At 40.4% G+C, this 19,733-nt stretch overlaps 1 protein-coding gene across 10 annotated transcripts in view; it reads right to left on the bottom strand.

Moving 5' to 3' along the window:
• The window catches only part of LOC139471642 (activated Cdc42 kinase-like), a 161,982-nt gene that overhangs the window by 39,360 nt on the left and 102,889 nt on the right, over positions 1–19,733 (bottom strand). For 9 of the 10 annotated variants that reach the window (XR_011653859.1, XM_071254046.1, XM_071254051.1 and 6 more), the window contains exon 2: positions 17,590–17,828. Coding sequence is in view for 9 of the 10 variants with exons in the window: in XM_071254046.1 (XP_071110147.1) it covers positions 17,590–17,828 (239 nt within the window). In the remaining variant the exon portion in view is untranslated. Of the gene's footprint in view, positions 1–7,912; positions 8,114–17,589; positions 17,829–19,733 lie in introns of those variants that run through there. The other variant, XM_071254053.1, reaches the window with a different exon arrangement.

The raw sequence follows: 19,733 nt of genomic DNA on the forward strand, positions 1-19,733 counted from the left end.
AGGCCTGAAATAAACACCAGGTCTCGATCAAATACCAGGGTGCCGTTGTACAAAACAACCTTAGCGCTACGATTGTCAAAAGTCTATGTTAAGGTATGGCAGTTACGATTACCTTAGCGCTAAGATCGGCACCCAGACCCTGATTTAACGCCGGGTTTTTTTAATGCACAGAATTCACCACGTTATTATCTTTGCAATTAAACCCAGAGTGAGTGAGTGAGTGAGTGAGTGAGTGAGTGAGTGAGGTTTTACGCCGCTTTTTAGCAATATTCCAGCAATATCACGGCAGGGGACACCAGAAATGGGCTTCACACATTGTACCCATGTCAGGAATCGAACCCAGGTTTTCGGAATGACGAACAAACGCTTTAACCACTACGCTACCCGATCGCCCCATTAAACCCAGAGTGTAAGGAGTGTCTGAAAGAAACATACGCCCTGGCGTTTAATAGAGGAAATACAGTATTTCTATACAATACAAGTAAATTGTTACAGTAAATAGAGTGTGTAACATATTAATGTCGCTGTTGGAGATATGAAAAAGTATGTTCTAAAAAGAAAAGGTATTATTGTGGTATCAGGGATATCTAAACATCACCATGGCAACAGTCTGTGTGTTCTGACACAGACTGCTACGACAGACAGATGTAAGGGCAATACCAGCAGTGATGAAGTGAATACCTGATCTGTCACAGTCAGCACTTTCCTGGCTGTGTCACGGCAAGTTGCACCAAGTATACTGTGAGAACTGGGTCAAGGTCAAGGTCAGAGAAATCCATCTATATATAGCATATGTATGAGCACTATTTACCATCACTGAACTTAAGTATAACACAACCCCACTGGCTCAGCCTGGGGTGTGAATCAGATTTCTACCCAAGCTGATCTTCCATAGATATGAAAATGGCCATTTTGGCCATCCAATTCACAACTGAGACATAACGGTTATGGCAGTAGCATAAACTGCTAATCATGAAAAATAAATAATTGTTGAAAACATTCCACAAACAACTTTGACCAAAATCTTCATGCAGTGAGTGAGTGAGTGAGTGAGTGAGTGAGTGAGTGAGTGAGTGAGTGAGTGAGTGAGTGAGTGAGTGAGTGAGTGAGTGAGTGAGTATGGTTTTGCGCCACTTTTAGCAATATTCCCGGAATATAACGGAGCGGGACACCAGAAATTGGCCTCACACATTCTATATATACCCATGTCGGGAATCGAACCCGGATCTTCGTCATGATGAGCGAACGCCACTTGGCCACCCGACCACCCTTTCTCCATGCAGCATTAACTAACATAGGCCTTATATTTAAAAAACAGCATAATAGGGGCATGAAGCAGTGGCTTCACAAGTCAACCTGTCAGTCATTGTGAGGCTTATAAGGAGACAGCCATGCAGTCTATGAAAACATGACAGTTATATTTTTTCAAAGAAATTTTAGCATTATTTAGGGATTGGTCATTGTTATAGGAGGGAGAGGCATGTAAAAATGGTATTAGCCAAATCTATTACAGGCATAAGATCAATCCAATCCTTCTGGCTCACCCAGCCCAAACACCCACCCATACTAAATGACCAATGACCAGTCCCTAAGTCTATCTCCATATTCTTCAGTCAAATACCACCAAGCAACTGCTGAGTAAACAACTATCAAGGTACTCGACATGTCGGCAGACCTGCAAGACTTTCCGAGTCAGGCTGTCATAGATTATAACACTAGCTCCAGTCAGGTCTGCACCCAGTGACACTGTCTAGGTGGGGAAGCCCTACCCTGACACCCAGTAACAATCACAGCGTGTAAACATCTTTATTGACTAATCTGGGTCAGGCTGCTCCCATATTGATAGGTGCATGCCTGTCTTGAATTACATATCCTTCCTCTACACATCAACAACAAAACACTGTCATGTATTACTGAAGACAGCTGGTGAGACACAGCATCATACTGACTAAAACTGTGTGGTCAACAGCCACGACAAGGTGTCAATTTCATCTGTATGGAAATTGACGTATTTACATATAAACTGCTCTGTAATTTGAGAATCTGATGAACACACAAATAATAGCTGAGTGGTTGTATGGCATACTGTAGACTTGCACAAGTCCCTAATTAAAGTATTATTTGTTCAGTTCATAATTCCTATATTATTAACAATAAGAACAAGTTGTAAGCCTATTAAAGGTGTCCTTAGATTATTTAGACTTGCCGATTATAAGGATAGAATGACCATACATCTCAGATTATCCTTCAGTAGAGACTAGGGGGCAGTTGTCTAAGGCACTGCGATTCGCTGTGCACAGTTACGTCCCTTGGGCACGCCAGAAACCTATGATTGTGGGTTCGAATCCCGGTTCACCCCAATTATGTTTCTAGGTTTGTCAGCACCATACCCGTGCCCGTGGGTTTCACCGAAGTGGTAAACCTCTGAGACCTGCATCACTTCGGGCTTTCCTCACACATTAAGCTGACATGCCTCAATATAACTGGAATATTGTTAAAAGCTCACTCACTCAGTAGAGACTAGGGGCAAGGCTAGATATACAGCTGTATTTGTTCATCATCCACAACCATACGTCATAGTATTGTTACACCAACATGAGAACTGTACCGACATTTTGTACAGCTGCAATTTTGTACTGACTGCAATTACTTAACTCTCCTATTGAGAGTAATTAGCCTAATAAGTGGCTTATTAACTCACCAGGTCACTACTGGAGTAAATGAGGTCATTACTATGCAGTGTGTGGGATATTTATTTTTTATCAAGCATCGTTGAGAGTAATGAGGTCATACATTTCCTGCAAGTGTAGCTAACACTAAAACTGTTTATATTCCAGTAGAGGTAGGGCCCAGTTTGTTTCTTCACATTATGTACGATTATATAAACGAAATACCCTTACTACTGGTCAGTTCCCTTAACTACTGGTCAGTTGTAAAGTGACTCTCCATCTGTCTGACCCTGTGGGGATTCCATGTGATGACTGTAAGTTCCCCGTTGGCACTCATGCTGATAAGAGTTGATTAAAACGAGTCACCGTATCCTGATGGCATGGATCATTGCTCATGCTATCAACCACTGGTTTGCCTGTCACAATTATCAGACTGAGACAGTAAACAACATGCACTCACGTCCCATTCATCTGCCCAGTCATATCACATGGGTTGAGTTATTGAATAATTTCCTGGCCACACACTACACAGCAGAACAATCAAATGTAGCTAGGCTGTCTGTCAGGAAGTCCACTTCCTACTCAACAATCAACAAAGCTGTGATATTCAACTCCAGGAATAAGACACTCCAAAATGAATAATCTCTACACATGCAACGTACACAGTCTCAATACCAATTATCATATGAAATATAAAGTACAATTTTCTTATAGACAGGGCCAGTTCAGGGCAATATTGCAAACGATTTCGTTTTTTGTTTAGTTTTGTTAAATATTAAACCTAAGTGATTGGTCACAGTCACAGGCCTGTACTTGGCACTCCCTTCATTTAGGCACAATACCAGCTACACCTTCCTAAAGAGACAATGCAAGTGTATGTGTCACCCTCCTTCTGAGAAACCCTCCTGTAGAACACAATGCTAGTGACACCCTCCTATAAAACACAATGCTAGTGACACCCTCCTACAGAACACAATGCTAGTGACACCCTCCTATAAAACACAATGCTAGTGACACCCTCCTATAGAACACAATGCTAGTGACACCCTCCTATAGAACACAATGCTAGTGACAACCTCCTATAAAACATAATGCTAGTGACCCCCTCCCATAGAACACAATGCTAGTGACACCCACCTATAGAATGCAATGCTGGGGACCCCCTCCCACAAAACACAATGCCAGTGACACCCTCCTATAGAACACAATGCCAGTGACACCCTCCTATAAAACACAATGCTAGTGACACCCTCCCATAAAACACAATGCCAGTGACACCCTCCTATAAAACACAATGCTAGTGACACCCTCCCATAGAACACAATGCCCGTGACACCCTCCTATAGAACGCAATGCCAGTGACACCCTCCTATAAAACACAATGCCAGTGACACCCTCCCATAGAACACAATGCTAGTGACACCCTCCTACAGAACACAATGCTAGTGACACCCTCCTATAGAACATAATGCTATTGACACCCTCCCATAGAACACAATGCTAGTGACACCCTCCCATAGAACACAATGCTAGTGACACCCTCCCATAGAACACAATGCTAGTGACACCCTCCTATAGAACACAATGCTAGTGACACCCTCCTACAGAACACAATGCTATTGACACCCTCCCATAGGAAAAACATTCTTGTGACACCCTCCTATAGAACACACTGCTAGTGTCACCCTCCTACAGAACACAATACAATGCTAGTAACACCCTTCTATAAAACACAATGCTGGTGAGACCCTCCCATAGAACACAATGCTAGTGAGACCCTTCCATAGAACACAATGCTAGTGACACCCTCCCATAGAACACAATGCTAGTGACACCCTCCCATAGAACACAATGCTAGTGACAACCTCCTTTAGAACACAATGCTAGTGACACCCTCCCATAGAACACAATGCTAGTGACAACCTCCTTTAGAACACAATGCTAGTGACACCTTCCTATAGAACACACTGCTAGTGTCACCCTCCTACAGAACACAATACAATGCTAGTAACACCCTCCTATAAAACACAATGCTGGTGACACCCTCCCACAGAACACAATGCTAGTGAGACCCTCCCATAGAACACAATGCTAGTGACACCCTCCCATAGAACAAAATGCTAGTGACACCCTCCCATAGAACACAATGCTTGTGACACCCTCCTATAGAACACAATGCTAGTGACACCCTCCTATAGAACACAATGCTAGTGACAACCTCCTTTAGAACACAATGCTAGTGACACCCTCCTATAGAACACAATGCTAGTGTCACCCTCCCATAGGAAAAACATTCTTGTGCCACCATCCATTATAACAGTGTGAGCTTCAAACTCCTGTATAAGACAACACAAATGCTTGTAGATCGTGGGGTGACATTGAGGACAAGCCCTGGATATACACTAACATATTTGGTGTGTTGTAAGCTGATCCCGAGCCTGTGAAGTGGAGGAAACAAGGACTTCCTGAACCAAGCCCGGCGTGGCCGCGGCCCACACGTCATCGGGGAATCTGTTTGCTGTGGTCAGGGAATGTTGCAATCATATAAATAGTCAATATTTGTGGACACCAACCAAGTGAAATAAAAACATGGTCGATCATGGGATATTAATAATAAGGGACTCCTTTTCAAATATTTGAATAACTTAATAATACCGGTTCATTGATTCAAAATCTGGACTTGCTCAATATTTTCTTTCCAGCAAAATACATAAAGGCAAGCTGGAGAAGAGATCAGTACATACTGTTTTATCTCAAACGTATTGTCACAGTCAATGATGATGATGATGATGATGATGATGATGACCATATTGCTTAATGAATACACATTTGAACATCTATAATGCATTAAATCCTACTCAACCTGACTGAATTACATATACCCCTACTTCGAATATGACAATCCAATAAACTACTAACCCATGTCCTATAATTGTGCTACACATGACACCAACACATACATCAAAGCTGACACCCTGTCAGTTGGTAAGTAAAACTAACTCCTGCCATTAATCATGTCACAGTTTGACCTAATTTAAAAGGGGTAAGAAAGTCAAAATCATAACTCATCTCCAGAAATTATGAATAAATTTTAGAGCCACATGAACGGAAACTGAAAGAAGCATTCAAAGGCAAAGAAATGGTTGCAATAACAAACAAACATCACTTCAACCAGCACATAGAACACCAGTGGGCAATGTATTATAAATTATACATTAATCTCATGGATGCAGTTATACGGCCAGTTCTGACAGAATATCACTCTAACAGAAAAATCTCATGTCACTCTTTACATTCTTTAGCCAAATATTTTCTTGTTTTCCTTTGTTTGGGAGAAAAAGGAACATTATATAAGGCAGGGGACACACTGGAGGTGACAGGCTCAGTCTACAACTGAACCTGCTTAATAAAAACATCAGTTCCAAATTTCATGTAACAGTTAATACTTTCATGGAGTGTTAATGTGTTAGAGAAGTTCTGGTGTGACACATCTTCTATGAACATTTTATTTTGGACATTGATGTCACAGATGTTTCTGCCATACTAAAATACCAGCGCTTCTACTCCCTCTGATATCAGGGTCTGATGGATCAAATCTTAAAGGGCTACGGACAACTGAATACAGGGTGGAAATCACACCGCATCGTTCATGAAAACAGGATTTGCCTTGCAATTGGGAATATAGAAACTACTCGGGTCAAGACAGAGAAGTGGCCATGTTGAATGTGACGTATCCATGGTGATAAATTTATATCACTATAAACATAAATATATCCAAATGCTGCACTTTCTCTAAAACATACTCTATTTAATAAATAATATGCATAAACTACCAGTATAAAATGCAGTTACCACACACCAGATAAGTCCAATCTTATCGATCAGAGTTTCACTCCCACATGACCAGGATATCAATGACATACCAGTAAAATAAACTTAAAATATTATGACATACTTTTTGTTTCACATTTTCAGTATTTTTTACCTCAAAATACTTGACAAGCAGCTAATCATTTATATGTTTCATTATTGTATTCTTAACAAATGTCAATATCAACTATATGGATCAGAAATAAATAGGTCAATTTCACAATCAGACAAAATTGGACAAAAAATATTTCCTTGTCTATGCTTTCCAAACCAACAGGTTAAGGGGGATAATAAAGAAAACTTTCCCTCAAAATATCATGACAAAACATTTCAAAGTACATGGGCATGACAAAATCTTAACTGAATAACAGACGGTAATAAAAATGAGGCAGATATTCAACAAACTCAACGCAGAGTTGGCAAGAATGTCACCTAAAATCATAAATCCGGTGTGCAACCTTTGAGTGTTCTTGACCAGGGAGATCTGCTTACTTGTGAACAACATCATGTTTAACAAATTCCTAACTGCCAGCTCACAGAGCACACATCACAATGAAAATTTTGACCATGACTGATACAACTGCCATTTTCAACAGCTAGAAATCAGAAATGGAACGTCAAAATAACATCTACATCACTGAAATCATCGACATCATCAGCATCACAAATTAAAGAACAAAGCATCGTATAATTCATTAATTAATTTAGAAACCATCCAAACCAAATTCCCCATCGTGTATTTCAAGTGGGTCTGCTCTCCACACCGCTTCAGGACATGACAGTATTGACTAGCCTATCAGTTACATAGAAACACACATGCTTCCGTTTCATCATACTCTAGCATTAATCAGGACTGAAGCATGTAAGCAGGGGGACGATGATTCACTCCGTTCAAACACATGACCAAAATTCCGGATTGGAGCTGACAATGTTATCAAATACCAACTTACGCATGTAACTAGCTTTGAGCCCATGTTATCCAACAGAAATGAAACTGGTAGAAATTTCCATAGACATAGTGAATGAGAAAAACAGCCTGTCCATGAGTTAGAAGACTTCTCCCACAAAAGCAAAAGCTGACTGGCCTCTGTGTAAACATTGACTTGTGTGAGAAAGGAAATAAAAAAACAGGTAGCCACCATGCTTGAATGACAGGTTGTATCCTAGCAGACTGAGGGACGCACAAACAAACCCTAATATGGTATATTTGAAGAAATCGGGGAGGAATTTGCACAGGTCTCCACCTGAATATTGGCCGTTATGTTAAATATGTAATGGGGAACTAAGAAGTCTCCCTTTAAAAGCCATGTGGGGAGTTCACAAACAAAAGACTAAGGCAGCAAGCTTGGTTAAACCAATGTTAATCTACCAACCCGTTTTATGAAGTTCATAATCGCAGATTAGGTAATCCAAACACAGTTCAGCTAATCCAGTCCGTCCTGATGCGCGAGGACCCCAACATCACCATTAGGAAGCAACAGCCAGAATGCCTGCCATTGTAACTTCACAACTGCTATCAAACGACCTTCACCTCTGAATAAATCATTACTCGTCTAGAGTGACAGAAGGTTGCGATGCTTTCAGCCGATCCCTCTATCTCGTTATGACGTCACGGTCCTTACTTCATCCACTGTTAAATTTAACATAGTTTGGCCAAGTGACAAACAAGGGCTCCGCTTGACTTGCTACAGCCGTGCTAGCTACGGAGTCCCCCTCACAATAATGCTTGGAATGACACGGTCCTGGCTCAAGCTTTAACCTGTGGATTTGACACAGGGATTTCCTTTATAATTCACTGGACTCACTGATTAGCCTGGGGTTATATCTAAGGCTGTCCACTCCACTAGGATCTAAACAAGGCTAGCCTGATGCCTAAACCTCCGACCTCTCCCTGCATTTATCCATGTTGTACTAATTTCCAGTGCTCATAAATCAACACTGATTGCTGCAATCAATGAGCTCATAAAATATCAGCAGTACTTCATTCCTAACACTGGACAAAAGAGTCTATAGCTGTGACATCAGACAATTCACAAATATGTTGCTAGTCACTGAGCTTACATAAATTATCAGCAGTACTTGTCTTGACACTGGACAAAAAACTCTATGTCTGTAACATAAACTAATGCACCCTTTGGGATCAAAAAGACCCTTCTTGAAATGGCCCCAGTTTAAAATCTACAATAACCAAACACAAACTGCAATACAGTGAAAAGACTGAACCCTTATAAGGCATTATTCAAATATTAGCAAGCCCTGATGGAGTTAAATATCTAAAAACCAATATTCTACAGATGTATTAATTTTAGGGGGGTTAATTGTACTTAAGAAGAGTAGGCTTGAGACCAGTGTGTATGGCTACTGCAAATATGTAAGCTGGATGTGACATCACTGAGGAATGGGGTTAAAGTGGAAAACTTAACATGGACAACTGAATTCCAGCACGTCTCTTTCAAACTTTGTAAGGGGCAAAACAAAACTCTAACAAGGAAAAGTGTATCGTCAGTTATCAGAGTCTAGTTCTCACTATCCTGGCCTTCCTGGAGGGGCTTTATAAATAGAAGGGGGCGATTCAGTGAAATACAAAACCGCTGCAGAGCTCCCTTATCATAATGTACCAGACCAGGTTTTTTGTTCAATGCACAAGCAGCAAAAAGGTGCTTTGACAGAGCCTTATTTGACTCAGCCAGAGGCATTCAAACGTCTTGAACATAACGCTGCATGTGTCCTGTCTTAGTGACTGATGTCAGTGTAACTGCAGATATCTGCTTCAATATGCCCTCTCTACCATGATAAGAAATGCCCAATACTGCTTATTTAGAAGTTGTGTCAGGCGTAATGGTTGAATATCTTAGAAAGATACGTGTGTTTGAATCTGCTGTACTGTGATAAGACTAGCTGCCCTTAAATTCATCTCAGCCACTTAGTCGCCTCTTACGACAAGCAAGAGTTGTGGAAGACCATTTCTTACCTGGATCTTCACGGGTTTTCTGATGTATTGAGGGCACAGGTCAATGCCCACGTGGTATCCAAATGAAGGATGTGGTATGGACTGTATATATATCATTTATCATCATCATCATCACTGATAGAAATATACTTAAGGGTGTATAAATAGTTGACAAAATGGAGGAATTCATATTAGAGGCAAAATCTACCTACTATGGTTGTAACAATTTCCACATTTGTCTTCAAACTTTGAAGAAAAACAAACTGTAAACATGTGTAACTAATATCTTTATTGTCTTGTCAACCTGGGAGTAAAGATCATATTTTACAGCCACAGTAAGTTCACAATGGAATCAAACCATCAGTCTCATCTATGAATATCAATGTCTTTGCATGACATTAATACTATGATCTCATATTTCTTAACTCTCTCACCAGAAGGTGTCGTTCCACTCAGAAGCAGACATCATGATCCTGTCAATACTACAGAGGAATGGTGTGCCATCAACCAAGAATGATTTAATTAAGATGTAATATCAAAATTACTTTCACAGTTTCCTGTTTCCCTCCCCTTGCATTGTTAAAACCTACATACCTGACGCTGAGAATATCCATGAAATATTGATTCACCAAGGTAACAATGATTCAAGGTCACAGAATGATTCTCTTTATCCACGAACAAAAAAGCTTCAACTCAGTGACCCAATGATCTATTTTTCCAAACAAGGACACAATCAAACAAAAGTTCTGCCCTTAACTTTTTCACAAAGTCTTTTCCAAATATTCTCTCACTCCCCTGACCTGGGTAAGCCATGTTTCAGTAATCGGCACAGTGTGACTCTGCAAATATTTTGGTTTCGAAATTTGCTAATTCATGAGGGTGTTTCTCTTTCGAACAAACAAGAGAGTCTGTGGGCACAAGCGGAAGAGGCAACATTTCTCTGTCTTGGACTGTCCCCCGACACTCAGTACCACCCTACCGTGGCACTATACCATCAGGCGAATCGGTCGTGTGCCAACACAAAGTTTTCAGTTTAGGGGACAGGGTCTGTGTGATCGGTGAGAAAACTCAGGAACCGTGCAGGGAAGCAGGAAGTTAACAGGGGATGAAATGTGACACCTGTTGTCACTTGGAAACATTAACGTGAAACTTCATTTGTAATTAGGTCCATGCAAATATATAAAGTATGAGGTGTAAGAATTAGGGCCATTTATTTACCTTGCTTGTTTTTACCTGTCACCTTTTTAACTTTTTTTGTCTTTTTTTTTAAAGAAGAATTGGTTTCTTGCTCGTTTGCTGTTTACCTATGTGTTTTTTTACTTCTTTTTTTGGCTGTGGTGGAGAGCGAGAGGGGGGGAGGGAGGGAGGGTTAGAGAGAATTGGGGTTAGAAAGGTGGCCTAATTGATTAACTGATCGGGTGGTTAGGCTCCATAATCACTGATATCAATCATTGGATTGTCTGATTCAGACTCTATCATTATCAGCCCACTGAACATTTGTTAATTCAAAGATTATTTATTGAAAGTTAAAAATTTAACAAAGCCAAATATCAGGTCAAGACCATTCATCACAAAACCATCTATGTTGACATTCATTTTTTTAAATTCATACCGTCAATATTGACAACTAATTTTTGTTTTATCCAGACAGTATCAGTTTTGTAATATTTTAAACATTTTCAAGAAGATCACTTCTGAATTTTCCAGACCATTTGAACAAACTCACAACCAAATTAAACAAAAATTAGCATGCAAACATATTTCATCCCCAACCTTTAATTGCCACAGAACACTAACCTTAATCCACGACAAAGGAATTATCATTCCATTCAAACTCAACAAAATCTAATCGAATGGATTTCCTGCTCAGAGAGGTTTTAAACAATCGTCTGTCCGAGACTGTAAATGCTCAAATTGCTGTCCGTTGCTCCCGATTCCCTCAAGGACTCCATGACTAATGGTAATTGCAAATCAATAGTTTCCATGGTTACCTCAAAAATGAATGCAAATGTAACAAAACTTCAGACATCATGAAAGATATCATGATACAGACACTGTGGCGTAATAGTTGAATCGAAAGAAATAGGATCCACAAAACCGGCATATATTTTCAATCCACAAATAACATTGGTGATAAATTACATCTACAGAGCAGACAGAGTTACTTCCCTTACACTGTTCAGTTGAACGGGTCAGCCATGCACAATGTTGACAAGCACATGATATACATTCACCTTAAATTTACATATTACTATGTATTTTAGTGCTCATTATCATGCTCTTTGATAACAATAGATCACAATTATTTTCTATTTTCAGGAACACTCCTACAGCATAACTATATCTTTATAAAAGAACCTATAGTCCCTCACAACATTCATCATCCATGACTGACAAAAGCCAAGTTTACTTGGGTAAGTTACTGAATGTCTACTTGTTCCCACAGACCAAGAAGTTCTTGTATGATTTTGAGTTAATAAAAAGATTGAAAGAGCAATCACATGATCAATCTACATAAATGAATACGTTGTCATATACAAAATATTACATCCAACATGTACACAAACTGATAGTGGACGCCAATAAGTCCTGTGAGTGAGTGAGTTTTGATTTTACGCCGCTTTTAGCATTATTCCAGCAATATCACGGCGGGGGACACCAGAAATGGGCTTCACACATTGTACCCATGTCGGGAATCGAACCCGGGTCTTCGGCGTGACGAGCGAACGCTTTAACCACTAGGCTACCCTGCCGCACCTAATAAGTCCTGTCGGATGCAAAACAAGGCTGTTTGAATCAATAAATTTGTCAAAGTTGTAGATAGTAAACTGCATGTTATATATTGCAGACATTTCTCTAATGCTGGTAAAGTTCAGGTGTCAATGGGTGATTTTGAAATATCCATCTATATTAGGCCTAAGACTGAGCTTGTGCACTGATGTGACTCCAAAATATTTCGTGGAAATCAAGTGAAGGGTGCTATGGACCACCACATTGTCCCTTGGAATAGATAGACCCCGACAAATCTGCATCCATTAACTATCCTGAATTGACAACCACTATGCAATAAATGAGTGAGTGAGTATTGTTTTATGCCACAGTCAACAATATTCCAGACACATCACAGTGATGTGTAAATAATCTGAACAACAAAAAACACGAAAAACAATCCCCTCTGTCATGATGCGATGACATCAAATCATTCAAGGCAAAAGCAGAACCACTCAATCCCACTGAGAACCTTGAACCTCCAGCAACGTCTCAACAGAACACAGCAGGCCTTGTGCATTTGTTTGTTTGTTTGTTGTCATGAGTCAGCAATATTCCACCTGTATCATGTCAGCCTGTATCTAGGCCAGACAAACCAGTGGTTGATATTATGACCAACATCTCATATTGATGTGGTACAATAATACTCAGTCAACCCTGACCCTAAGTCTGACCAGCCAACCCAATCGAGTCCTCTCTCTATAGCCAGCAATAGGGTGCTGTTGACATATTCTGAACCCGGGGGGCTTTCAATGAACAATGAGACCACACACTGAACCTAAATATCATGATGAACAATACTACAGCGGCTTACAGAACCCCTGTCATCATCAGAAACCACTTAGCCTGGCCTTGGTTCGTAATTATTTTCCAAAATAATCATTACAAATATTAAATGGTGAGGTGAGGTGAGGTGAGGTCAGGTGGGATGAGGTTTAACGTCGCGTCCAAGATTATTGCACTTATATAGCGACGTGCATGTACGTGTGTGTTTGTGTGGCTGCTTGTACTAGTCCGGACTGATGCCGATTTATAGTGCTAGCTAACTGAGATACCATGCCCCAGTTTAACATGAATACCCCACTCAGACACAGTATACTGACTCCAAGCCGACCAGTCCTTGTTTTAGCCCCTTAATGCCGAGCGCCAGACAGGGTAGCAACAAGTACCATCTTTTAACGACTTTTGGAATGACACGGCCAGGGATCAAACCCCGGACCTTCCGCTCTCCCGTCGGATGTTCTACCACTAGACCATGGAGGCGGTCTGTTAAATGGTAGTCAACATGATAATCTATAATCTTATATATCTGGGTATAGTGTTCAATCGAGCCCCTTACTAGAGAAGATGTTATTTTTTATATCCCAAAGATGAACATGTATTGAAAATGTGTATTCCTTCCAAAACATATTGACGATTATGTGAAAAAACAACAACAACAAAAACCAAAATAATATATAGCTTCACTAAAATGTGGCAGACTCTTGTAAGATTGTATTTCTTCACCATACAACAGTAGTTTCCCCTTAACTGTCAAATAAACATTGGGAATGGATTCTTCACAGAGCTTCTAATGCTGAATTAAGATAATTATTACCTGTTTACCCATCACACCATACCACACTTTGCAGGTGCCACACATCACACTATCCTGTGACTCATATACACTAAACCATGGGGACAGGTCACACCATACCACACTTTGCAGGTGCCACACATCACACTATCCTGTGACTCATATACACTAAACCATGGGGACAGGTCACACCATACCACACTTTGCAGGTGCCACACATCACACTATCCTGTGACTCATATACACTAAACCATGGGGACAGGTCACACCATACCACACTTTACAGGTGCCACACATCACACTATCCTGTGACTCATATACCAGTACACTAAACCATGGGGACGGGTCACACCATACCACACTTTACAGGTGCCACACATCACACTATCCTGTGACTCATATACACTAAACCATGGGGACAGGTCTCACCACACCACACTTTGCAGGTGCCACACATCACACTATCCTGTGACTCATATACACTAAACCATGGGGACAGGTCTTACCACACCACACTTTGCAGGTGCCACACATCACACTATCCTGTGACTCATATACACTAAACCATGGGGACAGGTCACACCATACCACACTTTGCAGGTGCCACACATCACACTATCCTGTGACTCATATACCAGTACACTAAACCATGGGGATAGGTCACACCATACCACACTTTGCAGGTGCCACACATCACACTATCCTGTGACTCATATACACTAAACCATGGGGACAGGTCACACCATACCACACTTTGCAGGTGCCACACATCACACTATCCTGTTACTCATATACACTAAACCATGGGGACAGGTCACACCATACCACACTTTACAGGTGCCACACATCACACTATCCTGTGACTCATATACACTAAACCATGGGGACAGGTCACACCACACCACACTTTACAGGTGCCACACATCACACTATCCTGTGACTCATATACACTAAACCATGGGGACAGGTCACACCACACCACACTTTACAGGTGCCACACATCACACTATCCTGTGACTCATATACACTAAACCATGGGGACAGGTCTCACCATACCACACTTTACAGGTGCCACACATCACTCTATCCTGTGACTCATATACCGGTACACTAAACCATGGGGACGGGTCACACCATACCACACTTTGCAGGTGCCACACATCACACTATCCTGTGACTCATATACACTAAACCATCGGGGACAGGTCTACCCATTTACTTGAATGCAATATGTGCACAATCTCATAAACATATCATTGTACCAGGTTGTGGTATTCAGTTAGTCATATCAGATAAGGTGGAAATTCTATTTATTGCACATTATTTATTGTTTATTTGTTTGTTAATTTACTATATCTTCAGGTGGCCAGAATTTGCCCGGATCTCAGCAGAGATTGTGGAGTTTCAATTTACAAAATTACATTCCATTAACAGGCTCAGTGCTGGTCCTTACGTAGCCTTGCTCCAAGGCTGTACTAAAAGAAAGTCCATGGATGTGTAGTAATTCTATCTTCTTATTAGATATAATAGCAAGTCTAGATATGTAGACGGTACTAAGGACGCAAGTCTCTTAACGGGACACGTTATTCTTAAAATTTACATAATCTAGAAATTATGATTTAAACTAATAATTACTGCCTTAGAGACTTGTGCAAGTCTAGTCCTGATGTGGAAAGGGTTGGGGAGGATTCATCTTGAAGACAGATAACAGAGATCATATTACTAAGCAAAAACCACTGTGTAACAAATTATATAGATAATGTCACACTCTGTAATCTTCAACAAATTTGGCGGAATGAAATTAATTGAGTTAACAAGACAATCCAGTGATCAATATTATGTTTTGGTTTGGTTTGATTTGTTATTTAACGCTGAACTCAGCAATATTCCAGCTATATGATGGTGGTCTGTAAGTAATCGAGTCTGGACCAGACAATCCAGTGATTGACAACATGAGCATCGATCCACGCAATTGGGATCGATGACATACATCAACCAAGACAGTGAGCCCGTTAGTCGCCTCTTACAACAAGCATAGTCGCCTTTTTATGGCAAGTATGGGTTGCTGAAGACCTATTCTACCCCGAATCTTCACGGCTCGATCGATATTATGAGCAACATCCCACGCCATCAGGATACGAGGAGAGGCAATCACTCTCCCTGGACAACATGCATAGGTTGGTGGGATATCGATGTCCGTTTGTTATTCAGGCCGCCACAGGGCCTGGACACAGAGACTTGTGGAAAGATACATGTTTTGTTACTGAAATAATTTCTCAACAAACTTTATTCCAAAATGTAAGGAACCTAAACCTAAATCTTGATGTACAATAATTTGCAACCATAATAACATATTAAACCATGCCACAACTTCTTCTCTATTATTTTGTAGAAAAAATAGTCTTAAGAACAACAAAAACATTGACATCCATCAAAAGCTACTCGATAAAATTATTTATCGTTATATATCTCTGAAAAAAATACCAAACAACATAAATTGTTGTTATTATTGCTTAAATTGTCTTTTTCTGTATTTCTAGGGTCAAAATCTTCACGAATATTCCTCTTTCAGTTTGATGATTCATACTCAGTTAAACTTCAGCTGCACAAGAATAGCCCTTACTTTAGCTTAAAATATTTCTGCATAACCAAAACAGGAAATCCCTTTCTAAGCAAGTTGTAAACATCCCTACATATGTTCCTCCTATTAATATGTTACCTTATCCATCCGCCTTACAACGATAGAATCAGTTCGATAGCTTTGAAGATGACCTCATTACTTAGTTCCTACAACCAGGCCTGGGGGAATCTGACGTACAATGCCAATCTAGCGTGTGAAAGCTGGGACCCCTTGGGTCATCCTTATATCAGATGAAGATGATAACCTGAAGCAAATATACTATCCCATTGTTCGAGTTCAAAATATGAAAAAATATATTTTTAACCAGATTCACTTTAGATATGATTCATAACATAAAGTGCTGACAAGGCAGATACTGTGGAGGTCCATCTGCAGGTGTGTGCTACAGTGTATTCACGTTTCCATTTCTATTTGTGAATCTTTGATGTGATGCCTTGTGTTTACTTTAATGTTTCAGAGAAACACCACCACAGGTCCAGCCAGAATCATCTCTGAACTTGATTAGATTCACCCTGATGCTACAACATATGCAATGCCTATACCTCAGCCCTGGCCTATACACTTCTAACATTATGCATAATCTAAGGTAGTTGAGCTGGGATTAAGACTGCTTTCGACAGTATTTCATGTAACATGGTCTGTTAGACCATCCATATTTTTGGCTTGGTCTATGGATTCGCCAACATAAAAAAGTATATTTAGAAGAAAAACAAAATCAGAATGACAAGGTTTTTTTTCACAGCCTACAGTAAATATATCTTTGAGAATAAAAATGCCAATGAAATCCTGTTAGATTTTAGATTTATAATATTTTTACAACCCAAACTAAGCCAAAGATTTAAATTATTTTCATCTCTTTACAATCCAAATCAAACTTTAATATGATTAAAAGTCCGGCCTCAGCATAATGAGGGAGGAAATCCCAAAGTAGTGGATATCATAAATGTTTACATTGCTGAACCAAGCCCAAGAGACAAATCTGGGAATTGAACCACAATCATGGATCCTGGCACAACTAAGGACCGCAACTCTGCACATTGAATCACAGCACCTGAGAGCACTAAGCCAGCCTGTCCCCCAAATCATTAGTGAGTAAAGGTAAAGCTCACTGTACCTTCTTGAGTTTTCCAAAGGTTCCTTGTGGACATTCCCTCTTGTAGAACTTCTTCAGCCTCCTCATCTCCGGCTTGGCCATGCCGATGGCCTCCAGGTCTTCCTCCTTCACATATTTCAGGTGGTCCACGCACGTGATCTTCAGCTCATTGCGGAGCCCACTGAGGTAATGCTCCAACTGCGCTTCCGCCAGGAAATCCTGGAGGTCCCGCGGAGACGACATCGCTTCCTCCTCAGTTCCTGAAACACAATGTGGAAGGTTAGAAAAGAGCTCAGTACTGATATACAACATGGAAGGGTTAATATTGGAGTGAGTGAGTGAGTGAGTGAGTGAGTTTGGTTTTACGCCACTTTTAGCAATATTCCAGCAATATCACGGCGGGGGACACCCATGTCGGGATTCGAACCCGGGACTTCGGCCTGACGAGCGAACGCTTTAACCACGAGCCTACCCGATCGCCCCGGTTAATATTGGAATCATTGCTGAAACATTTAATTTAGTCTGAGAGGCTGATACCTGTAGTTCTAATAACAGAACTGGAGGTACATCTCATCTGTCAGTTGCTGAAATGTCCTGTGGGGACATGGTCACGGTATAGGACTCCAGCACTCTATTGCTTGTCAAAATTGTGACTGAACCTGACCAAGTGGTCAAGTCTAATGACTTGGTTGATTGCATGTCATTGTACCCCAATGACAGACATCTTTGCTCAAAATATCAACCACTGTTTTTTCTAGCCCAGACTTTATCATCTACATGCTGCTGTGACATAGCAGGAATGATGTCATCTGAACTTTGCTATGTGTGACTATCTGAGTCAAGCCCTGGATTTGACCGGGACCTTCCAAATGCTTTTCTAACTCAGTTCAACAAATTGTCCACTTTACATTCACATGAACAGCCAGATTCTTGACTACACCGACAATACAACAAGCTGTACTGTATTTCTGATACCCTACCTCAGCTATAGATACCTGCACAGTGCATATGTACCTAACAGTTAGTTTCTACCGGGTACCCATTCAAGAACTGCTTGTGATCTCATATTGCAAATAACCAAACACAAAAAAATCTACACAACCAAGGTATGCTCTGTCTAACCCATAATAATGATGAGAATAGCAGCATAATGTCCACCTGGTCTTCAAGAACAAAATATTAAGACAAAATTGTTATGGATGAGCAACTTCTTTATTACAATTGGGCGACGTTTCGGTGTAGATTCTAACACCGTTATCAAGCAAATGATAAAAAATTGATAAGAGTCAGAATGAGAGAATATGGTTTTACGCCGCTTTCAGGAATATTCCAGCAATATCACGGCAGAGGACACTAGAAATGGGCTTCACACATTGTACCTATGTGGAGGATCAAACCAGGCTCTTCAGAATGATGAGCAAACGCTTAAACCACTAGGCTACCCCGACGCCCAGTTAAGAGTCAGAACATGGTCAATTGAGAATTGCCTTTCAAAAACAATAGAAAACAAACCATCCTAAAACTAGGGATAATTATAATCTGTAGGACTGCATGGCATTACTGACATACAGCAATAAGCCATTCAAACGTTACATATTGCAATTTTTTTCTGTGTTCAGGTATCTTAGGTAAAAACTATATGACAAGTTTTGTTATTATTTGTATCGTTTAACCTAAATTCTACACAGAAGAATTATGTTATCTCCCCTGTATCGATGACTACAAAATGGCAGTGATTGACCATGCTGACTTTGACATAGTAATATTTACTTTGGTAAGTCATTAGAAAATAGGAGTTGCTTGTACAATCAGTGTCAATCAGTGTCAAACTCTTTCGCTCCAATATATCGCAATATGTATCATTTTGTTTTTTTTGTTTTTTAAAGCCCCACTCAGCAATAATCAAACCATATGACAGCTGTAAATAAACAATCTGAACCAGACAATCCAGTGATTGACATCATGAACTTCAATCTACGCATTTGGGATATGATGACATGCAGCAACCAAGTCAGCGAGCCTGATCACCCGATCCCGTTAGTCGCCTCTTACGACAAACACAGCCGCTTTTTATCGCAAGCATGGGTTGCTGAAGACCTATTCTACCCCGGATCTTCAAAGTCCACAATACATATCACAATGCAGATATCTCTATTGCAATACAA

This window comes from Haliotis cracherodii, unplaced genomic scaffold (assembly GCF_022045235.1).
Source record: "Haliotis cracherodii isolate W230 unplaced genomic scaffold, xgHalCrac1.p SCAF_23, whole genome shotgun sequence".
NCBI lineage: Eukaryota > Metazoa > Mollusca > Gastropoda > Lepetellida > Haliotidae > Haliotis > Haliotis cracherodii.